The sequence below is a fragment of the Euprymna scolopes genome, chromosome 1 (assembly GCF_053919585.1).
Source record: "Euprymna scolopes isolate OS-2025 chromosome 1, ASM5391958v1, whole genome shotgun sequence".
NCBI classification, from domain to species: Eukaryota; Metazoa; Mollusca; class Cephalopoda; order Sepiida; family Sepiolidae; genus Euprymna; species Euprymna scolopes.
Window position 1 is genome coordinate 5,879,564 of NC_136482.1, and position 27,454 is coordinate 5,907,017.

General features: G+C 26.1%; 1 protein-coding gene across 1 annotated transcript in view; it reads left to right on the forward strand.

Moving 5' to 3' along the window:
• Positions 1–2,850: 2,850 nt before the first annotated feature.
• Positions 2,851–27,454, forward strand: part of LOC145283255 (uncharacterized) — a 94,347-nt gene continuing 69,743 nt past the window's right edge. Inside the window, exon 1 of the mRNA XM_080132269.1 lies at positions 2,851–3,639. Coding sequence (XP_079988395.1) covers positions 3,618–3,639 — 22 coding nt within the window. The 5' untranslated portion in view covers positions 2,851–3,617. The remainder of the gene's footprint in view (positions 3,640–27,454) is intronic.

The window sequence follows — 27,454 nt, forward strand, 5'->3', positions numbered from 1 at the left end:
ACTTTAAAATAACTTTTTTAGATTAAATTTTTTAAACTTCTTTCAGAATAGAAAATCTTTCAAATTTAATAAGGAACATATTTCATATAGGTTTCATTAACAAATATTCAGTACATAACGAGAAAAATAGAGATGAAAATTTCAAAAGGACTGTATAACTGGTTACGGTCAATAGTAGTCCTGTTATTCTATTATTAGTAGTATTTAAAACATTTTTTGTTCTGCTCTTTCGCGCGAGGACTAATATATACACCCTTTGTTTACATTTTTTCCGCCCACATTTTTCAGGACGTATTTCATTTTGATTTTATTTTATTTATTTATTTTTTTAATTTTTAAAAATATTATTTATTAATAATTATTAAAATATTATTTATTAATAATTATTACGTGCATAAAAGTAAGTCTTTTATGAACGTAATAATTATTAATTTATATATATATATATGAATTTATTATGTATATATTTGTAGCCATCCACATACAGTCCTGTTTCGTTGCCTCACAACTCATCAGTGCCGCTAAACTAACACCTCTCCCAAGCCAAGGATCGAACCTAGAACCGTCGTGTTGAGAGTCGGGAGTTCTACCACTCGACCACAGAAGCGATGCCCGCAAGCCGTCTCTCCGAATGTCTATTTAAACATACATCCGTCCGCCACTTGTACAGTGCTCAAACTGCCTGTTTGCTTTTGTAGACGTGTCCAACCATCTCTATAAAAACGATATCCTTTTATTTGTCTGTCATGTTTAAGTTTCAAACAGCATTCTTTTGGTCTGTCACGATAAATATACCAATTGAATAGACGTATCTTAAGAATATCAGATCTTCTGAACGTTTTTTAGAGGACAATTTATATATATATATATATATATATATATATATATATATATATATATATATATATATATATATGCCTTGGCCTTTACTATAGAGTGGAGAATTTATATAATCTGTTCTTCGACGAATTTTGGATTTAATATAAAGCAAACTGCAGAAGAGACACACTTGTCAAAATAACTAATGACTCCTCGCGACTCACGTTGTCCTTGTGACATTCTCTCACCTGAGGTTTTGACTCGACGACGTTCATACTTTCTCTTGCATTTGCGCCTCGACCAAACATTTCCACACAAATACAGGTGTGACCTCTCACCTCTCCACCTCAGCCGTCGTCACTTGGGTTCGCACTGGCCATTTCGAGTCTTCTTCTCCACCCCACTTACACACACTCGTATGCAGATATACGACAAGCCGGTTTTAATTGGACAAAGTACAATCCGGGGGTTTCTGCTTTCTTTCTTCTTCTCCGGTGTTGGGCGTGTTAGAGCATAGACTAGGCATGTTTGTCCTTTGTGGCTTTGCGAATAGAGCCATGTAGAGACGGTCACACTTAAGCTGAAAGAAGGACGATTGACAGACGGCCAAATGAAAGGGACTACCAGAATAATAAAAAAACACAACAAAAAGGAAACGCGGATTATAATAATGTTCAAGCTGTTTGTTGCAAGAAGTTGGTGTGTTGAAGGTTATTAAAAATAATTGTCTTCTAAAAAACGTTCAGAAGATCTGATAATCTTAAGATACGTCCATTCAATCGGTACATGTATCGTGACAGACCAAAAGAATGTTGTTTGAAACTTAAACATGACAGATCAATAAAAGGATATCATTTCTTATGGAGATGGTTGGACACGTCTAAAAAAGCTATTTCAAACGTAAACGTGACAGACCAAGAAAAAATATCATCTTTACGTGACAAACAACCGGGAATGCTATTTCAAACTTACAGCGCGATAGACAAGCGAACAACAGAAATAACTTATTATATTTGGATGCTTTAGTTTATAATTGAATAAAAAAAGTTATGATTTCGAAAAGTGAGTTCCATGATTATTCAACTAATGATGATTATTCAACTAATGATAATGAAAGTTAGAAAAAACATATAAAATATATAAATATAATATAAATACATTTTTTAACCCGCGGTTGCGATAACGGCATTTAAAAACAAAACCTTTTTAATGTTTCATACTCCAAAAGAGAAATCATTGAAAATAAAACGATATATCTCATTTCACTGTAAATGATTTTATTGTGAATTCAAGACATACTTAAAGGGTGAAAAAAAAAAACTCCCAACCAGGTTGTTGATTCACGGAAATTCTTTATTTTTTGTTTGCCTTTTTACATGTTTAAGCAGATTCTTTTAAACTTTGTTTTACAGTAAAACTTTTATCGGATTGTGTTTGAAAGTCCACGAGTTTAAAGAAGAAAAGGAAAGGAGACGAAAAAAAACCTGAGAAAAACAACAAAGGAAATAAAATTAGAATGTTAGTGTTTCTTTCTGAACTAGATATAATAAATGTGCAAGGGGATTCCTTATTCTGTCCGCCGCTGCCTTCAGCTTTGTGCTGAATTTTCGAAGCGGAGTTTTATTTTATTAAGTCCTCGAAATCAAAGAGGTGGATGAACAGAGAAAAAAAAAGATGCAGACGAAACCATAAACGCGGATAAGCTATTGAAAGAAAAAAAAATGAACCAGAAAGTGGAGAAAAAAAACTTTTTTTGACAAATTTAAAGTTATATTATTTTCTAAATGACTTGTGAATCGTTAATTCAGTATTTGTTGTATATGTTAAGTATTTATGAAAAACCTTTTGTAATTTCAAAATAATTACTATCTACTCGTTTTTTATTCAAAGATTGTTTTTATAAGATGTAATTAGAAATAATGCTGATCCATTCTTCTGGCTCCCTTTTTAAAAATATAAATATTCGTGTTATTTTTGGAACCGCTCATTGGGTCTTTTAAAGTTAAGCTTTAACTTTAGGAAGGAAAACAAAAAAACTTAGTTATTAAAAAAAAGAAAGAAAAAATACAAATCAATGAGAAAAAAATTTTTAAATGACTTTTAGAAGTACAAAATTCATTTTTTTTTTTTTTTTGGAAGTATATTTCAGGTGGAGAGCTCGGAGAAAAATAATTTAAAATAGTCATATCACAACTTTTTTTAAATGAGATTTTTTTGTTTAATATACATTTTTATTCGATTTGGTTTTCCATTATTTTATTTTTGTTTTCAATAAATATTCAATTAATACTGAACAAAAAAAAAACATTAAAAATTCAATGTATGTTTATCAAAGTTGTGTATAGGCCAGGAACACACACAGGCACGCTGGATTTTATCCGGCAGTTTTATTAACACAGCTACCCCCTAATCTCTCCTAAAAAAAAAAAAAAAGATGTTTATTTCCAGTTTTAGACAACCTGAATCGACTTTACCAAAAAATAATTATGCAGAAATGTCCGAATCTGCAAATACGAAAAGGATGTTGGAATTCAGAAGAAACTCCATGTTTGTTTGGAATTTTCCTTTGGATCAACTGGATAAATTAGTCTGAGATTTCCACATTGAAAAAGTATTGGATTTAAAACATAAAAATAAATAATAAACCGGACAAAGATAGAAAAAAAAATGTTTTACGTGTGCTAAATAATTCGAACTTATAGGATCACTTCATCGGACATTTTTTTTTTCTGATTCGCGGGAAAATCAAATTTGAAATCTGTCGTTTCTGCTGGCGGCAACTTTTTCTTCATATTGAAATGTTTCCTGATAATATACCAGGTAAGAATCTCCGATATCTTTTTCTATTATATATTTTTGCGTTAATAGATATTTTCATTTTAATTTTCGAATTTACGCATTCCCACACGTGGAATAGGAGAGGCGATCAGATTTATGCTGGTTAGAAGCTTCTTGTCCTTTTCTTTCTTTTCTTTTTTTTCTTTCTTTTCTTTCCCCTGTCGTCTATCTTTCCTTATTTACTCGTAATGAATGCTTTCTTTTTTCCTTCTCTCCGATTTTACACTACCCCCCCCTCCAAAAAAAAAAAACGGAAATCTTAAAATAAAACACAGAATTTGCTTGGAAATGTTACACTGCACAAGTGCCAAAATTAAATATCCCCCCCCCCACCAAAAAAAAAACCGGAAAAGGTAAACACAGAATATGTTTGGAATGTTAAACTGCACAGAAAAAAAAACACACAAGTTTCTGAGATGTGCACAAAAAACTTCATGGAACATGGAAACCGCGAATTTCAAAACAAGGCTTCCTTCTCAACAAGAACATGTTTTGATTCAAAACCGCTCGTAAAAACAGAATTTTTGAGATCAAATAAAGAGCATTAAAAACAACTTAAAAACACAAAAAATATGTAAATAAGTAACTTTTATTGGCTACGGTAACAATTATTTATTGTATATTTATTTATTTATTTTTAAAATTTATTTTTCACTTAGTCGTTTGTTGGTTCTCTACTAAATCTTCGAAATATTAAAAAAACAAGAACGTAACATTTATTGATCTGTATATTTATTACAGATTAGGAAAACATCGGTACCGTCTGTCACCCTGTGAAAAGGTGGCTTACACGCTGTTTTGCGGAGAGGCAAATATAAAAAGAGACTGAAGAGAGTTCAACATAGAAAGTCAATTATATTTCTTTTATTTGGATTTGAAACCGATGGTGCCGATTTTTTCACGGAGGGTTTCACTTCTTTTTACTCACTTTACATAAACTAAATTAAATATAGGCCACATTGCCGTCACTTACACCTAGCAGTTGTCTTTCAAAATGGTCAGTCAATTATTTACACATGAAACCTGTATGAACAGATATATAAACATGTACACATATATAAAGTGTGTGTGCGTAGTCGGTATTCTTATAGAATCACTTTCGTCTCTCAACAGATTAGTTCGTTATTATGAGGCGGTAGAGACTTGACAGATTACCCCCTCGGATCAAAATATGACATTATAAACAAACTATTTATTTGCAGCGGTCACCAATGTCCAAATCGTTCCCAGGGCTTGGAAAAGGAAAACATAAAACTACCTGATTAGTAGGGCGATGACAACAGCATATTCTTTTCCTTGTTTTGATTCTCAGGTATATAGCCATTGATATCTTATGTTTTTTATGTAGAGTGATGTGGTTCTCGGGTGATTAATTATGTCTAACTATCTCGGATATATACTCGAGAGTCAAGACAATGAAAAGAATGTGCTGTTGTCATAGCCCTACTGATTATCATATAGTCATCCACGGATGACTCATCATTGTGGCTAGACATAAAGAGCGCATTAACTTTGAGATTGAAAACTCGGGTTACTACCAAGCGTGAACACTGCACTAACAAACCCACTACTAGGAGTTTGAAAAGTTAAATTGTTTTTAAATTAATTTATTCGTTTGTTGTAGTGTTTTCTTAATTTTTTTAAAATTTCTTCAAATTTTTGTAATTAATAAATGGTTGAAATAAAAAAAAAACAGTGAAGTTAATAAAGATATATAAAATAAGTATAGATTAGCTGAAAGTCTTCATACATTTTATTTTATATGATTACCAAGGAACACTTTAGAAAGTTGTCAAGATTCTTGAAAAAGTGGTAGTTGGTAGGTGACCGTCTGGAGAGTATGGCGGATGAGACAGAGTTTCGTAGCCCAATTCGTTCAACTTCTGCAGAGTCAATTTAACAACTTGCAGTCAGGCATTGTCATGAAAAATTGGGTCTTTTCTGTTGACAAATGCTGGGTGTTGTTGACAACAAATTTTTTCATGTTTTCTTAGGGCACTTACCGATGGAATAAAAAAAAATTGGTGTTTCAATCGTTTTATTTGGATTCTTCGGACTACTGTTCTCATCTTAAGTGTTATTTTTACAATGTTTCGTCCCATGTAAGCTCCAACCTTCTTCAGGTTTATCTTGTCGAACTCGGGAATCTGCACAGAATTTTGAACAGAACCCTTTATTTAATCCACAGAGGTAGCATGATCTTGTTCCGTCAGCCATAACTGGATAGAAGTCCTAAGTAATGCGCAATTGTATTTTTCGGTCGCTCACGCTGAGGATTAAACCTTCGACCTTCAAAAGAATGTCTTTTTTTACCACTGAATTTTCCAAGTAATCTAACCATTGCGCCACGGATCCTTGCTGACTTTGTGCAGATTCCCGAGTTTGACAGAAAGAATCCAAATCATACAATTAATCAATCCTCATGTTTCAATGTTTTTGTTTAAACTTGTCGCTATTTCAATGAACATTCGAAAAAATGAGATGTATCGAGTTAATTTGCATAAATCAATTTACAAGCGACTGATATTCCCATGAAACTTCCCCATTCGGTGGAAGCCAGTTTAACCAAGTATTAAATCATTTCTGTCTGATAGGTTCATAAGAGTAGTGGCTGATGGGCAGAAATCAGAAGCTCACAGTATTAATGCTGGAGTCCCTCGGTGTTCCATCATGGGCCCAACTCTCTTCCTAATAGTAATAATCTTCCAAATCACATCCTTACATCATTCGTAGATATTTATGCTGACGACACTACCATCTGTGGCAGTACATCAAAGACCGTAAATGACCAAGTTCTCTCTGATTATCTCTCTTCTGATCTTGAGCATGTGGTACAATGGGGAAACAGTTGGCTGGTTACTTTTAATGCATTTAAAACCAAGCTTTTGTCTTTACATCATCAACACTCTGATCCCCATCTGGCATCAATTGAAATGAATGGCTCTCGTCTTGGGGAGGCCTCATGGTTTGACAAGCTCCTGGGCTTGACCATTACTCCTGATATAAAATGGAGCACGTACATCAAATCTGTTGTCGCTGGGAAAATGGTGGGATCCTTCTATCGATCCAGTAGATATCTCACTGCTGATGCAATTCTCTATTTATATAAGAGCTAAGTATGTCCAAGGATGGAGTACTGTTGCTACATCTGGACAGGAGCTGCTAGAAAGGACTTATCCTGCCTTGACAGAGTTCAAAATAGACTTCGTAGCCTAGTGGGGGATACCCTTTTCTCTTCCCTGAAACCCTTTTCTCTTCCCTGAAACCCCTTTCTCTGCTTTATCGTTATTTACATGGCGAGTGCTTGTCTGAGCTTCGATCTATGGTCCCTCTTCGTCAAATATTCACGTGAAACACTCGCCCAGCTGAAAACACTATCAATAATTTCCCCCACTCTTTATCCGTGCATAAACCTAAACGTAGATTCCATAAACAAAGTTTTTTTTCTTAGAACTGCACACCTGTGGAACTCTCCTCCATTTGCCTGCTTTCCGGCTGACTATAATATGTTCGTCTTCAAGTCCAACGTAAACAAGTTCTTGATGAGCCGTTCCCCTTAAATAATCGAATTTACCAAATTTCCACTACTAACAATTACTACGATATTATCCCATTGACCACTGTACACTTATTAACCCTTATCCTCGAGTAACCTCTGGGCCTTGATAAGTGGTGACTTCTTTGTAAAAAATAAAACAAAAAAACTACTTTCACGAATGTCAAGAAGTTATTGTTCAACTATATCAAAAGTTTATTTTATTTTATTATTTTATTCTATTTTATTATTTTTATTATTTATGTAAAAATCATTTGTTCGGATGAACTTTGGAATTATAGATTTACCCTGAAACACCTGTCACAATTTTCAAATACTGTGATTTTTTTTTCAGACACAATTCTGAGATTCTAGAAATAAATGGACTTCTTTTATTTAAGTTAATTTTCTTTCTATATGTTAATAATTTTAATTTTTAATTTTCTCTATATGTTCAGCCTTTTCCTAAAAAGGGAGTCTGAACTCCTTTTCACTAACTCGTATTTCTTGATTCGCCACATCAATAGATTGTTTCTCGTTGTACTTCGCCGGAACAAAAGTATTTTCCTTTTCCACGACTCGTTTGCTTATTCGCCAAACCAGCAGTAACACTCTTTTTTTCCTTATTTTTCTTTTCCTTCTTTTTCTTTTCCTTTTTCTTTTCCATTTCTTTTCCTTCTTTTTCTTTTCCTTTTTCTTTTCCTTTTATTCCTTTTTTTCTTTTCCTTCTTTTTCTTTTCCCTTTTCTTTTCCTTGGTTTATTTTCCTTCTTTTTCTTTTCCATTTCTTTTCCATTTATTTTCATTCTTTTCCTTTTCCTTCTTTTTCTTTTCCTTCTTTTTCTTTTCCTTTTTCTTTTCCTTTTATTCTTTTCCTTCTTTTTCTTTTCCTTTTATTCTTTTCCTTTTTTTCTTTTCCTTTTTTTCTTTTCCTTTTTTTCTTTTCCTTTTATTCTTTTCCTTTCATTCTTTTCCTTTTTTTCTTTTCCTTTTTTTCTTTTCCTTTTATTCTTTTCCTTCTTTTTCTTTTCCTTTTTCTTTTCCTTTTATTCTTTTCCTTTTATTCTTTTCCTTTTTTTCTTTTCCTTTTATTCTTTTCCTTTTATTCTTTTCCTTTTTTTTTCTTTTCCTTCTTTTTCTTTTCCATTTCTTTTCTGTTACTTTTTCTGTTACAAGTGCTCTGGTTAACCACCAGAAGTCATACCTTGAAGAATTTGGGATTAAATCGTTAGATTAAAGTACAACATCGATACAAAACACCTTCCCCTTTCCCATGTTAAATAATAGATTTCTAAATAAGTAACCCAAAAACAGAACACGTTCGGCAACAACTAACTTCTTAAAGGGGGTCAACCAGCGCACTTTTACCCTTTTTCTTTATCTTCACAGCAAAAATACTCAAAGAAGACAACGACCAAAAACGAAAGACTCCTATCTCACAAAAATCCGTCTTTTTATTCTGCCACCTCGAACTCTAGACAGCGCCTTAATTAGCATCCTTGTATTATGTTTTGTATTAGAAGGGTTTCACGTTAGAGTGCTACTGTTTCACTACTGCGGCACACGCCAACCGTGGTCTCTTATTACCATGCCTCTTCACACCTTTATCAGAGTTTTTATTTTATTTTTTATGTTCATGTCATCTAAAAATATTTTTGTAATTTTATAAGGAAACGATTTGTAACAGTGTAAGGTAGTGTATTTGCATCGTTACAAGGATACATATTTTAAACGCTATAAAGCGCTTTACTTCCTATGTACCAAGATAACGTATTATTGCAAGATTACAAGGAAAAATTTTGAAACGTTACAGGGTAACTTATTTACAACGTTACGACGCCATACTTTTAAAACGTTACACTGTAACACATTTTAAACATTACGTGGCAATATGTTTTTAGCGTTACAAGGCAACATATTTGTAATATTATGACACAAAGTTTTATCAACGTTACAATGATATATATCTGCATTCTTATACGTTCACTTTTGTAACGTTAGAAGGCAACGAATTTTCAATATTATCAATGTATCTGAAGCATTACAAAGTAACTTTACAATGCAACTTATAAATTAACGTTAAAATGCAACGTTACAAAGTAACTTTATAATTCCACGTATAATATAACATTAAAGTAACGTTGCAATGCAATGTTATAAAGTAATGTTACATTGCAATGTTATAAAGTAACGTTGCAATGCAGCGTTATAAAGTAACGTTAAAGTAACGTTACAATGCAGCGTTATAAAGTAATTCACTTTTTGTAACGTTAGAAGGCAACGAATTTACAATATTATCCAATTATCTGCAGCGTTATAAAGTAACGTTATAATGCACTGTCATAAAGTAATGTTACAAGTAATGTTACAATTCAAAGTTAAACAGTAATGTTACAGATCACGTTGTGGGTAATCTATAAAAACTATTTTCAACATCTTTAGAATTCTATAGCAGCCTTATTTGGATGGCTAGGTTATTTTTCAATGTATTTAATTTAATCTTTTCTAAATTATATAATTTTATTTTTGATGTTTTTGGATGTCTTCAAGTCCAACATAAACAAATTCCTGACAAACCGCCCCCTTAAGTAAGACACTCTATCAAATCCCCAATACTAATGATTACTACAATATTATCTCATTGATTTCTGTACACGCAATAACCCTTATCCCTGAGTGGCCTCCGGGCCTTGATAAGTGGTGATCTCCATGTAAAAAAAATGTTTAATGTTAGCAGCGATTGTCATTCTAGTACCTCTCCTAAGTATAGATGCCAATATTTGTGTTATAGATATCGATATGTTAACAGAACAATCAAATTAGTTTCAATAAAGGTTACATTTTTCACAGAATCAAAAGACGATGAAATTTTCCTTAGACAAGCTACACTGAAGTGGGGTAGGGCCCCGAAACACGCGTGTACATAGATTACTTTTGTTAAAAAATAATAAATAACTAAATAAATAATGTGTCCAAATAAAAAATGGGCGACTTTCTAAAAAAATACCGGATTTCCAAAGTGGAGACGTTAACCTTAATATCGTTTAAAAAATCGACAACAAAGACTACATAAATAGATAAACGATAAAAACTAGGGAGTAAATTGTCTATAGCACCATAGCGTAATGGGTTAAGACGCTCGACTGAAATACATAAGGTCCGGGGTTCGAATCCTAACAACAGTCAAGCTACGCTGAAGAGGGGTAGGGCCCCGAAATACACGTGTACGTAGATTACTATTTTTAAAAAATAATAAATAAATAATACGTCCAAATAAAAAATGGGCAACTTTCTAAAAAAAAAAAAAAAACACCGGATCTCCAGGGTGGAGACGTTAACCTTAATATCGTTTAAAAAATCAGCAACAAAAACTATATATATATATATATATATGTTGGATGTGATAAATAATGGCTACACATATGCAAACATGTTTCAGTGACCACCCTGCCAAGGAAAATCACCTCAACAGACCAAGAATATCCACGAGAGTATCCGTCAAAAACATAACCTCTTTTTATAATTAAAACCAATAAATGGGATTATATAATTTCCAAGGTTAAGACAGGGGTAACCAGATAAGATAGGTTATCACATTATACAAATTGATGTGGTATATAATTTTAGAGTTATGCTTTTTTTTAACCATATTCATTTCTATTCTGTACATTATATACATTCATCAGTTAAGATTAATAATCCAATCTTTATTCATTATACTAGTTATTTTTAAAATAGATAATATACGTTTAAAACATAACATTACATTTAAAACAGGTGATTAAACGTTTAAAACTAAATAAAATTATGAGATGATAGATTAATGATTGAATAAGTAGTAAATAAAATATCAATGAGATGGTTATTTATGATTACATAGTTTAGAAAGTTACGTTTTATATCAGAATAATTCATTATTTTATTTATATTCCTCGACTACGAAGATATAAATCGTTTAACTAATAAGGCTAATTACATTTAAAACAAGTGACTAACGTTTAAAATAAAATGAAATGATTAATTAATGATTGAACTAAGTAGTTAAGAATTTCAATGAGATATTAAAAATTTATCTATATATATATATATATATATATATATATATATATATATATATATATATCAACATAAAAAAGGAGAAAATAAGGCAACTCGAAGTAAAAGTACTATGCATAATTTATATTCTGGCTAAGAGTATATGTACGAGCCTTTTTCAAGTTTCACACAAAACACACATTCATATTTCAAGCTGTCATATACATACGCGCACACAAACATACGCGCCCACGTCCACACATGTACACATATTCACGTTCGCGTACATACACTCACATTCACGTATATATACACACACGCTTACGTATACACATGACTCACACATGCGAACACGAACACACACATGGACGACGTCACTTCCGCTTTCTAAGGAAATACACATGCGCAAAAGACACTCCAGAAGCGAGTATAAAACATGAAGACAAGTTGTTTCTAATCCTCTCTTTAGGACCAACTCTCAACGAGAGAGGTTGGGCTAACAAGCCGCCGCCGTTTCGGCGCGCGCGCACGCGCACCTCACGCCCACTTCCTACTATGTATGGGGGCACGAGCTAATGACTGTATGTATACATTCTCCCTCTTTCTCTCTCCATCGACTACTGGCCACTAAGGACACCTTCCCGTAGCTGACTACTAACTGATGACAACTCTAATATCCTCTTCCTTGCCTACACGCTGGGTTCTCATTTCCACTACAACACTCACTTCAATTCCCACGCGCGAACAAACAATAGTGACCCAAACTTGAGATGAAAACACATTTCCTCTTCTTGTACAACACCAGTCCTGCAACGGACATTGGTTACATACGCGCGGACATGTTATAACGAAAATGTTCATTTCTTTCAACAGCAAATAAACGACGTTTATCTTATCAATTACTTGAGTCTTTGTTTCCTTCAATTCCCATGCGTTTCATTATTCTTTTGTAACGGGATTGGGGTATTTATATATCCTAGTCCCCTACATATATATCTATTTCTATCTCATTAACCTACCCATGTTTAAACTAAAAAATCATGATAGATTAACGATTAAAATAAATATATCTATGGGATCATGTTTAAAATGGATAGATTTAATATATATATATATATATATATATATATATATATATATATATATATATATATATATATATATATATTACAAAGAAAGAGATATACACAAAAATGATATATATTCCTCTCGGAATACGAACTCAACGAGTATATAATACATATAAGTATAAAATCACAGACGAAAACAAGTTATAAGACGAATAGTCCTAAAACAACATCGAAATAAATATGAATTTCAAGGACAAACAATTTTTTTACTTTGTAAAAAAGATCTATTCGATCAAATTAAGTGAATTTTTTATGAGAATTTAATTCCATAACGAGTACATAACAATATATTTTTTAATGTCTTGATTAAACTATATTAATTAATAAATATTATTACTTGGATATTAACGGGGAAGTATATCATAAAACAAACCAACCAACCATATTCTGGAACGCAGTTCTTCGCTTTCTATTTTTCAATGTCTTGATTAAACTAAATAAGCATCCTATATACGGCTTACTTGGATATTAACGGGGAAGTATATCTGAGAACATTAAAAAAAAAAGGGTCAAAATAAGTTGACTAGCTGTGACTTTCGTCTAACTCCGACTAGAATTGAGCTTTGATGAAACTGGGTGAGTGAAGCTCAAGAAAGAGTAAAGGTCTCGTTTGAAATCTCGTTTGGAATCTCGTTTGGAATCTCACACATTCGCGGATAAGTTATTTTATTTTTATATATATATTTAGTTTTAAGATGGTATCATAAGAATCATCTTTGAAACACTTTTGTACAAAGGTAAATATCTTCGCATGTTTTGCGCTTTTGAAAATTGTGTAAACTGGGTACTAATTAGTGTTGGGACGATTAATCGGAATCGAAAAATATTGGGACTTTGGGGCATCGGAATTAGAATCGGAATCGAAAAAAATGTGCCTATTTATCTTTTTTGATTTTGTTTGTTTTGTTTTGTTTTATAAGTTCTACTGCTGGCATTAATAATAAAATAATAACTAATTATTGATTTCAACTTCCAGTAAACCTAAAATCTATAGATCACCCACACACGATTGTGTTTTTACGTTTGAGAACATATATTTAACATGTATTTTTACAGTAATTGGGGCAAAATAACTATTTTATCTCCTATATAATAAAATGACCTCAGAAATTCCCCTCCGGGCCAAAGTATCATAGGTTTTCAACAACAGATGCCACATACAAATTCAATACATCTAGGCTACTAGCCACTACCTTATGTAGCTTTCGAACACCATTTCAGACACATTCAGTCGTGATAATAAAATGCTACATTGAATCCTACAAGCAACACCATCACAATCGAAATATCTCTAGAGGAAGGAGTCTCTATTTTTCACTCTAAATATTTAGTACTATCACTGCTACTGGTTGTCACTGATGATGAATTCTACATGTTCTACAGATTCTGTGATTACACAGACTGTAACTGGCTAATAGATACATAGACCTAACATAATATTCTAATTTCCGATTCATAACTAATAAAGCCTCCCACACCAAAGTCCGTCCATTCTGCTTGGTTGAGCTCTGAAAATTCTCATATTCTGGAGGTCCTGGATATGACCTTAAACTATATCCGATGGTGAACCCCCAGCTTACAGGCTTTGGAGAGTGTGGAGCCACTCCTTAATTGCTATTGCTTCCAGGTTGACTGACCCGGAATGGTAGTACCTGTTAGGGTCCCAACTATAGGTTAAATAAAAACTGAAAAAACAAATATATCCTATTAAAATATTTTACTTCAAAATCAATGGATTTTAGCATTAATGACCTGAAAAGGGTTGATATGGCATAAAACAAACCAACCAACCATATTCTGGAACACAGTTCTTCGCTTTATAAACGAACGCTTACTAACATTAAAATATGGCGTCACTAACAGACATGTTATTACCCCCGATGTCAAGTTCATTTAATGCACAGGTCATTTCAAGCATGTAAGATCGAAAATTATAAGAGAGAGAAAATCATTAAACGAACGGTAAATAACCCGTTTACTTGCTTTCTTATACAAGGTTTCAAACGCGCTAATCACTATATGAATCTTCATCATCGACGGCGATCACGACCTCTTCGTCAAAACATTAACAAAAGTACAGTTTCTCGAGTTCTTTTTACCATTAAATACACTACATGTAGATTGGTGATGTTTCAAACCGTCGCATTTCATATATATTTATATATTGAATAGTTTGGCTTCCAAATATTTGGGTCTTTTACATTAAAATTTCTCTGAAAAGAATTAACAAAATACGGAAGTGTATTTGGTAATGATTTTATCACGACCGCGACTACAGCGTTAAAATCAATTGCTCGAACTCTAAATTGGATATCTATTTTTTAGTTTCAGTACAAATACCCAAATTTCTTCACAAGGGCATATTTGACATTTGGAAATGTTCAATATCAGCCTAAACTACTATCTGTGGCGGGAAGGCTGGGTATCTCAGCTTTTACGGGACAACTTGTAATATAATATTTACCGCGCATAAACTGGTCACTTTAGGACGGACAAAACATTCCGTCTTATTTCATTAATATGAATACGTATAAATCCATTCGATTAATCACATGGTCGATTTGTCAATTGGCTACAAGAGTTTCTAGAGCGCAATTGCAACCTTCAATAACTCAAAAAGAATTCGTGTCTCTTGAGATGAAGTACTTATCGTCAGATGACAATTTCAAATACATTCTTAAGGCGTGGTATTTGTTTTAATAGAATCAAAACATAAAGATATTTAACGGGTAGATCCTATAATACAGGGATTCTCAACCTTTTCACACTCGCAACCCCTTAAGTAAAAGTTTGAAACTAATGAGACCCTATACTTAAGGCTTATTATTATCAGCTTAATTTTCTCGGGAAAGAAACTTCTAAACATGTTTTTAAATTTTGTAATTATTTACTGCCAAATTAAAACACATGGATCCAACCTGAATTCACAAAAAGAACATATATTTCTTAAATTAATATCATATAGGCGTGAAAAGTTATCCAACTCAGCCAATAAATAATATTGATCAAACTCTTTATAATATGAATAAATAATATTGATCAAATTCTTTATAGTATGAATCAATAATATTGATCAAACTCTTTATAGTATAATTAAACATTATTGATCAAACTTTTTCTTTATAATATGAATAAATAATATTGATCAAACTCTTTATAGTATGAAAAAATAATTTTGATCAAATTCTTTATAATATGAATAAATAATATTGATCAAACTCTTTATAGTATGAATAAATAATATTGATCAAACTCTTTATAATATGAATAAATAATATTGATCAAATTCTTTATAGTATGAATAAATAATATTGATCAAATTCTTTATAATATGAATAAATAATATTGATCAAATTCTTTATAGTATGAATAAATAATATTGATCAAATTCTTTATAGAATGAATAAATAATATTGATCAAATTCTTTATAGTATGAATAAATAACATTGATCAAACTCTTTATAGTATGAATAAATAATAATGATCAAATTCTTTATAATATGAATAAATAATATTGATCAAATTCTTTATAGTATGAATAAATAATATTGATCAAATTCTTTATAGAATGAATAAATAATATTGATCAAATTCTTTATAGTATGAATAAATAATATTGATCAAACTCTTTATAGTATGAATAAATAATATTGATCACATTCTTTATAATATGAATAAATAATATTGATCAAACTCTTTATAGTATGAATAAATAATATTGATCAAACTCTTTATAGAATGATTAAATAATATTGATCAAATTCTTTATAATATGAATAAATAATACGGATCAAATTCTTTATAGTATGAATAAATAATATTGATCAAACTCTTTATAATATGAATGAATAATATTGATCAAATTCTTTATAGTATGAATAAATAATATTGCTCAAATTCTTTATAGTATGAATAAATAATATTGATCAAATTCTTTATAGTATGAACAAATAATATTAATCAACCTCTTTATAATATGAATAAATAATATTGATCAAATTCTTTATAGTATGAATTAATAATATTGATCAAATTCTTTATAGTATGAATAAATAATACTGATCAAATTCTTTATAGTATGAATAAATAATATTGATCAAACTCTTTATAATATGAATAAATAATATTGATCAAATTCTTTATAGTATGAATAAATAATATTGATCAAATTCTTTATAGTATGAATAAATAATACTGATCAAATTCTTTATAATATGAACAAATAATAATATTGATCAAACTCTTTATAATATGAATAAATAATATAGATCAAATTCTTTATAATATGAATAAATAATATTGATCAAACTCTTTATAATATGAATAAATAATATTGATCAAATTCTTTATAATATGAATAAATAATAATGATCAAATTCATTATAATATGAATAAATAATATTGATCAAAATCTTTATAATATGAATAAATAATAATGATATAATTCTTTATAATATGAATAAATAATATTGATCAAATTCTTTATAGTATGAATAAATAATATTGATCAAATTCTTTATAATATGAATAAATAATATTGATCAAATGTTTTATAGTATGAATAAATAATATTGATCAAACTCTTTATAGTATGAATAAATAATATTGATCAAACTCTTTATAGTGTGAATAAATAATATTGATCAAATTCTTTATAATATGAATAAATAATATTGATCAAATTCTTTATAGTATGAATAAATAATATTGATCAAACTCTTTGTAGTATGAATAAATAATATTGAACAAACTCTTTATAGTATGAATCAATAATATTGATCAAACTCTTTATAATATGAATAAATAATATTGATCAAACTTTTTCTTTATAATATGAATAAATAATATTGATCAAACTCTTTATAGTATCTATAAATAATTTTGATCAAATTCTTTATAATAAGAATAAATAATATTGATCAAATTCTTTATAGTATTAATAAATAATATAGATCAACTCTTTATAGTATGAATAAATAATATTGATCAAACTCTTTATAATATGAATAAATAATATTGATCAAATTCTTTATAGTATGAGTAAATAATATTGATCAAACTCTTTATAGTATGAATAAATAATATTGATCAAACTCTTTATAGTATGAATAAATAATATTGATCAAATTCTTTATAGAATGAATTAATAATATTGATCAAACTCTTTATAATATGAATAAATAATATTGATCAAACTCTTTATAGTATGAATAAATAATATTGATCAAACTCTTTATAGTATGAATAAATAATATTGATCAAATTCTTTATAATATGAATAAATAATATTGATCAAACTCTTTATAATATGAATAAATAATATTGATCAAATTCTTTATAGTATGAATAAATAATATTGATCAAACTCTTTATAATATGAATCAATAATATTGATCAAATTCTTTATAGTATGAATAAATAATATTGATCAAACTCTTTATAATATGAATCAATAATATTGATCAAACTCTTTATAATATGAATAAATAATATTGATCAAACTCTTTATAGTATGAATAAATAATATTGATCAAATTCTTTATAGTATGAATAAATAATATTGATCAAACTCTTTATTATATGAATCAATCATATTGATCAAATTCTTTATAGTATGTATCAATAATATTGATCAAACTCTTTATAATATGAATAAATAATATTGATCAAACTCTTTATAATATGAATAAATAATATTGATCCAACTCTTTATTGTATGAATAAATAATATTGATCAAACTTTTTATAGTATGAATCAATAATATTGATCAAACTCTTTATAATATGAATAAATAATATTGATCAAACTCTTTATAGTATGAATAAATAATATTGATCAAACTCTTTATAATATGAATAAATAATATTGATCAAACTCTTTATAGTATGAATAAATAATATTGATCAAACTCTTTATAGTATGAATCAATAATATTGATCAAACTCTTTATAGTATGAATAAATAATATTGATCAAACTCTTTATAATATGAATAAATAATATTGATCAAACTCTTTATAGTATGAATAAATAATATTGATCAAACTCTTTATAGTATGAATCAATAATATTGATCAAATTCTTTATAGTATGAATAAATAATATTGATCAAACTCTTTATAATATGAATAAATAATATTGATCAAACTCTTTATAGTATGAATAAATAATATTGATCAAACTCTTTATAGTATGAATAAATAATATTGCTCAAATTCTTTATAGAATGATTAAACAATATTGATCAAACTCTTTATAGTATGAATCAATAATATTGATCAAACTCTTTATAGTATGAATAAATAATATTGATCAAATTCTTTATAGTATGAATAAATAATATTGATCAAATTCTTTATAATATGAATAAATAATATTGATCAAACTCTTTATAGTATGAATAAATAATATTGCTCAAATTCTTTATAGAATGAATAAATAATATTGATCAAACTTTTTATAGTATGAATAAATTATATTGATCAAATTCTTTATAGTATGAATCAATAATATTGATCAAACTCTTTATAGTATGAATAAATAATATTGATCAAATTCTTTATAATATGAATAAATAATATTGATCAAACTCTTTATAGTATGAATAAATAATATTGCTCAAATTCTTTATAGAATGAATAAATAATATTGATCAAACTTTTTATAGTATGAATAAATAATATTGATCAAATTCTTTATAGTATGAATAAATAATATTTCTAAAATTCTTTATAATATGAATAAATAATATTGATCAAACTCTTTATAGTAGGAATAAATAATATTGATAAAACTCTTTATAGTATGAATCAATAATATTGATCAAACTCTTTATAGTATGGATAAATAATATTGATCAAATTCTTTATAGTATGAATAAATAATATTGATCAAATTCTTTATAGTATGAATAAATAATATTGATCAAACTCTTTATAATATGAATAAATAATATTGATCAAATTCATTATAATATGAATAAATAATATTGATCAAATTCTTTATAGTATGAATAAATAATATTGATCAAACTCTTTATAATATGAATAAATAATATTGATCAAATTCATTATAATATGAATAAATAATATTGATCAAATTCTTTATAGTATGAATAAATATTATTGATCAAATTCATTATAATATGAATAAATAATATTGATCAAACTCTTTATAATATGAATAAATAATATTGATCAAATTCTTTATAGTATGAATAAATAATATTGATCAAATTCTTTATAGTATGAATAAATAATATTGATCAAATTCTTTATAGTATGAATAAACAATATTGATCAAATTCTTTATAGTATGAATAAATAATATTGATCGAACTCTTTATAGTATGAATAAATAATATTGATCAAATTCTTTATAATATGAATAAATAATATTGATCAAATTCTTTATAGTATGAATAAATAATATTGATCAAATTCTTTATAGAATGAATAAATAATATTGATCAAACTCTTTATAGTTTGAATAAATAATATTGATCAAACTCTTTATAGTATGAATAAATAATATTGCTCAAATTCTTTATAGAATGATTTAATAATATGTATTAAATTCTTTATAATATGAATAAATAATATTGCTCAAATTCTTTATAGTATGAATAAATAATTTTGATCAAACTCTTTATAGTATGAATAAATAATATTGATCAAATTCTTTATAGTATGAATAAATAATATTGATCAAATTCTTTATAGAATGAATAAATAATATTGATCAAATTCTTTATAGTATGAATAAATTATATTGATCAAACTCTTTATAGTATGAATAAATAATATTGCTCAAATTCTTTATAGTATGAATAAATAATATTGATCAAATTCTTTATAGCATGAATAAATAATATTGATCGAACTTTTTATAGTATGAATAAATAATATTGATCAAATTCTTTATAGTATGAATAAATAATATTGCTCAAATTCTTTATAATATGAATAAATAATATTGATCCAACTCTTTATAGTATGAATCAATAATATTGATCAAACTCTTTATAGTATGAATAATTAATATTGATCAAACTCTTTATAGTATGAATTAATAATATTGATCAAACTTTTTCTTTATCATATGAATTAATAATATTGATCAAACTCTTTATAGTATGGATAAATAATATTGATCAAACTCTTTATAGTATGAATAAATAATATTGATCAAATTCATTATAGTATGAATAAATAATATTGATCAAATTCTTTATAGTATGAATAAATAATATTGATCAAATTCTTTATAGTATTAATAAATAATTTTGATCAAACTCTTTATAGTATGAATAAATAATATTGATCAAATTCTTTATAATATGAATAAATAATATTGATCAAATTCTTTATAGTATGAATAAATAATATTGATCAAACTCTTTATAGAATGATTAAATAATATTGATCAAATTCTTTATAATATGAATAAATAATACCGATCAAATTCTTTATAGTATGAATAAATAATATTGATCAAACTCTTTATAATATGAATAAATAATATTGATCAAATTCTTTATAGTATGAATAAATAATATCGCTCAAATTCTTTATAGTATTAATAAATAATATTGATCAAATTCTTTATAGTATGAACAAATAATATTAATCAAACTCTTTATAATATGAATAAATAATATTGATCAAATTCTTTATAGTATGAATTAATAATATTGATCAAATTCTTTATAGTATGAATAAATAATACTGATCAAATTCTTTATAGTATGAATAAATAATATTGATCAAACTCTTTATAATATGAATAAATAATATTGATCAAATTCTTTATAATATGAATAAATAATATTGATAAAACTCTTTATAATATGAATACATAATATTGATCAAACTCTTTATAATATGAATAAATAATATTGATCAAATTCTTTATAATATGAATAAATAATAATGATCAAATTCATTATAATATGAATAAATAATATTGATCAAAATCTTTATAATATGAATAAATAATATTTATCAAATTCTTTATAATATGAATAAATAATATTGATCAAATGTTTTATAGTATGAATAAATAATATTGATCAAACTCTTTATAGTATGAATAAATAATATTGATCAAACTCTTTATAGTATGAATAAATAATATTGATCAAATTCTTTATAATATGAATAAATAATATTGATCAAATTCTTTATAGTATGAATCAATAATATTGATCAAACTCTTTATAGTATGAATAAATAATATTGAACAAACTCTTTATAGTATGAATCAATAATATTGATCAAACTCTTTATAATATGAATAAATAATATTGATCAAACTTTTTCTTTATAATATGAATAAATAATATTGATCAAACTCTTTATAGTATCTATAAATAATTTTGATCAAATTCTTTATAATAAGAATAAATAATATTGATCAAATTCTTTATAGTATTAATAAATAATATGGATCAACTCTTTATAGTATGAATAAATAATATTGATCAAACTCTTTATAATATGAATAAATAATATTGATCAAATTCTTTATAGTATGAGTAAATAATATTGATCAAACTCTTTATAGTATGAATAAATAATATTGATCAAACTCTTTATAGTATGAATAAATAATATTGATCAAATTCTTTATAGTATGAATTAATAATATTGATCAAACTCTTTATAATATGAATAAATAATATTGATCAAACTCTTTATAGTATGAATAAATAATATTGATCAAACTCTTTATAGTATGAATAAATAATATTGATCAAATTCTTTATAATATGAATAAATAATATTGATCAAACTCTTTATAATATGAATAAATAATATTGATCAAATTCTTTATAGTATGAATAAATAATATTGATCAAACTCTTTATAATATGAATCAATAATATTGATCAAATTCTTTATAGTATGAATAAATAATATTGATCAAACTATTTATAATATGAATCAATAATATTGATCAAACTCTTTATAATATGAATAAATAATATTGATCAAACTCTTTATAATATGAATAAATAATATTGATCAAACTCTTTATAGTATGAATAAATAATATTGATCAAATTCTTTATAGTATGAATAAATAATATTGATCAAACTCTTTATAATATGAATCAATCATATTGATCAAATTCTTTATAGTATGAATCAATAATATTGATCAAACTCTTTATAATATGAATAAATAATATTGATCAAACTCTTTATAATATGAATAAAAAATATTGATCAAACTCTTTATAATATGAATAAATAATATTGATCAAACTCTTTATAGTATGAATCAATAATATTGATCAAACTCTTTATAGTATGAATAAATAATATTGATCAAACTCTTTATAGTATGAATAAATAATATTGATCAAACTTTTTCTTTATAATATGAATAAATAATATTGATCAAACTCTTTATAGTATGAATCAATAATATTGATCAAACTCTTTATAGTATGAATAAATAATATTGATCAAACTCTTTATAATATGAATAAATAATATTGATCAAACTCTTTATTGTATGAATAAATAATATTGATCAAACTTTTTATAGTATGAATCAATGATATTGATCAAACTCTTTATAATATGAATAAATAATATTGATCAAACTCTTTATAGTATGAATAAATAATATTGATCAAACTCTTTATAATATGAATAAATAATATTGATCAAACTCTTTATAGTATGAATAAATAATATTGATCAAACTCTTTATAGTATGAATCAATAATATTGATCAAACTCTTTATAGTATGAATAAATAATATTGATCAAACTCTTTATAATATGAATAAATAATATTGATCAAACTCTTTATAGTATGAATAAATAATATTGATCAAACTCTTTATAGTATGAATCAATAATATTGATCAAACTCTTTATAGTATGAATAAATAATATTGATCAAACTCTTTATAATATGAATAAATAATATTGATCAAACTCTTTATAGTATGAATAAATAATATTGATCAAACTCTTTATAGTATGAATAAATAATATTGCTCAAATTCTTTATAGAATGATTAAATAATATTGATCAAACTCTTTATAATATGAATAAATAATATTGATCAAATTCTTTATAGTATGAATAAATAATATTGATCAAATTCTTTATAATATGAATAAATAATATTGATCAAACTCTTTATAGTATGAATAAATAATATTGCTCAAATTCTTTATAGAATGAATAAATAATATTGATCAAACTTTTTATAGTATGAATTAATAATATTGATCAAATTCTTTATAGTATGAATCAATAATATTGATCAAACTCTTTATAGTATGAATAAATAATATTGATCAAATTCTTTATAATATGAATAAATAATATTGATCAAACTCTTTATAGTATGAATAAATAATATTGCTCAAATTCTTTATAGAATGAATAAATAATATTGATCAAACTTTTTATTGTATGAATAAATAATATTGATTAAATTCTTTATAGTATGAATAAATAATATTTCTAAAATTCTTTATAATATGAATAAATAATATTGATCAAACTCTTTATAGTATGAATAAATAATATTGATAAAACTCTTTATAGTATGAATTAATAATATTGATCAAACTTTTTCTTTATCATATGAATTAATAATATTGATCAAACTCTTTATAGTATAGATAAATAAAATTGATCAAACTCTTTATAGTATGAATAAATTATATTGATCAAATTCATTATAATATAAATAAATGATATTGATCAAATTCTTTATAGTATGAATAAATAATATTGATCAAATTCTTTATAGTATGAATAAATAATATTGATCAAACTCTTTATAATATGAATAAATAATATTGATCAAATTCATTATAATATGAATAAATAATATTGATCAAATTCTTTATAGTATGAATAAATATTATTGATCAAATTCATTATAATATGAATAAATAATATTGATCAAATTCTTTATAATATGAATAAATAATATTGATCAAATTCTTTATAGTATGAATAAATAATATTGATCAAATTCTTTATAGTATGAATAAATAATATTGATCAAATACTTTATAGTATGAATAAATAATATTGATCAAATTCTTTATAGTATGAATAAATAATATTGATCAAACTCTTTATAGTATGAATAAATAATATGTATCAAATTCTTTATAATATGAATAAATAATATTGATCAAATTCTTTATAGTATGAATAAATAATATTGATCAAATTCTTTATAGAATGAATAAATAATATTGATCAAACTCTTTATAGTTTGAATAAATAATATTGATCAAACTCTTTATAGTATGAATAAATAATATTGCTCAAATTCTTTATAGAATGATTAAATAATATGTATCAAATTCTTTATAGAATGAATAAATAATATTGATCAAATTCTTTATAGTATGAATAAATAATATTGATCAAACTCTTTATAGTATGAATAAATAATATTGATCAAATTCTTTATAGTATGAATAAATAATATTGATCAAATTCTTTATAGAATGAATAAATAATATTGATCAAATTCTTTATAGTATGAATAAATGATATTGATCAAACTCTTTATAGTATGAATAAATAATATTGCTCAAATTCTTTATAGTATGAATAAATAATATTGATCAAATTCTTTATAGAATGAATAAATAATATTGATCGAACTTTTTATAGTATGAATAAATAATATTGATCAAATTCTTTATAGTATGAATAAATAATATTGATCAAACTTTTTATAATATGAATAAATAATATTGATCAAACTCTTTATAATATGAATAAATAATATTGATCCAACTCTTTATAGTATGAATCAATAATATTGATCAAACTCTTTATAGTATGAATAATTAATATTGATCAAACTCTTTATAGTATGAATTAATAATATTGATCAAACTTTTTCTTTATCATATGAATTAATAATATTGATCAAACTCTTTATAGTATGGATAAATAATATTGATCAAACTCTTTATAGTATGAATTAATAATATTGATCAAATTCATTATAATATGAATAAATAATATTGATCAAATTCTTTATAATATGAATAAATAATATTGATCAAATTCTTTATAGTATGAATAAATAATATTGATCAAATTCTTTATAGTATGAATAAATAATATTGATCAAACTCTTTATAATATGAATAAATAATATTTATCAAATTCATTATAATATGAATAAATAATATTGATCAAATTCTTTATAGTATGAATAAATAATATTGATCAAATTCATTATAATATGAATAAATAATATTGATCAAATTCTTTATAGTATGAATAAATAATATTGATCAAATTCTTTGTAGTATGAATAAATAATATTGATCAAATTCTTTATAATATGAATAAATAATATTGATCAAATTCTTTATAGTATGAATAAATAATATTGATCAAATTCTTTATAGTATGAATAAATAATATTGACTAAACTCTTTATAGTATGAATAAATAATATTGATCAAATTCTTTATAATATGAATAAATAATATTGATCAAATTCTTTATAATATGAATAAATAATATTGATCAAACTCTTTATAGTATGAATAAATAATATTGATCAAACTCTTTATAATATGAATAAATAATATTGATCAAACTCTTTATAATATGAATAAATAATATTGGTCAAACTCTTTATAATATGAATAAATAATATTGATCAAATTCTTTATAGTATGAATAAATAATATTGATCAAACTCTTTATAATATGAATAAATAATATTGATCAAACTGTTTATAGTATGAATAAATAATATTGATCAAACTCTTTATAATATGAATAAATACTGGTGCAATTCTCTATCTATATAAAAGCCAAGTACGGCCAAGGATGGAATACTGTTGCCATATCTGGGCTGGAGCTGCCAAAAACAGCCTATCATGCCTTGACAGAGTACAAAATAGACTTCGTGGTTTAGTGGGGGATGCATTTTTCTCTACCCTGCAACCCCTCTCCCACAGAAGAGACGTTGCGAGCCTATCCTTGTTTTATCGTTATTTTCATGGCAGGTGCTCGTCTGAACTCCAATCCCTGGTCCCCCCTCGCCAATCTTTCACGAAAAACACCCGTCTAGCTGAATCCACTGTGAAAAATTTCCCCCACTCTATATCTGTGCCTAAATCAAAACGCGGATTTCATGAACAAAGCTTCTTTCTTAGAACTGCACGCCTGTGGAACTCTGTTCCGTCTGCCTGCTTCCCTCCGGACTACAACTTGGATGTCTTCAAGTCTAATGTTAACAAATTCCTAATGAACCGCCCCCTTAAGTAAACACTTCATCAAATCTCCTCACTAACGTAATGTACTTGCAATAACCCTTATCCCTGAGTGGCTTCCGGGCCTTGATAAGTGGTGATCTCTGTGTAAAAAATAAAAATAAATAAAAATAATATTGATCAAACTCTTTATAATATGAATAAATAATATTGATCAAATTTTTTATAGTATGAATAAATAATATTGATCAAACTCTTTATAGTATGAATAAATAATATTGATCAAACTCTTCATAGTATGAATAAATAATATTGATCAAATTCTTTATAGTATGAATAAATAATATTGATCAAATTCTTTATAATATGAATAAATAATATTGATCAAATTCTTTATAGTATGAATAAATAATATTGATCAAACTCGGGGTGATCCGCCTAAGAAAAATGTTACCTGTTTATAAAATGTACTTGTTTATAAAATTGTCAATCCTTTCAACAATCCGACTATATTTGGTACAAATAAACTTCTATATCTGACTTGTCCATCAAATTTCAGTTATGAGTGTCAAACAGCTTTTATATCACCGTTTAATGACTATATAGTCACTTTGGTAATCGTCTCATCAGTAAGAGGTACGATCCTGAAGCTGATTCATATTCACCGGATCTTAAATACTCTAGATCTTTATCTATAAGTTTAGCCCAAAGAATCTCTAACAAAACAATCCCTGAACAATTCATGAACTGCTGAGGGTCATCAAAGACAAAATCAAGGCCCGAAGGCCACTCGGGGATAACGGTTAATGAGTTTCAGGTGGCCGATAAGACAACAATAATGATCAGTAATAGTGAAAAATTGG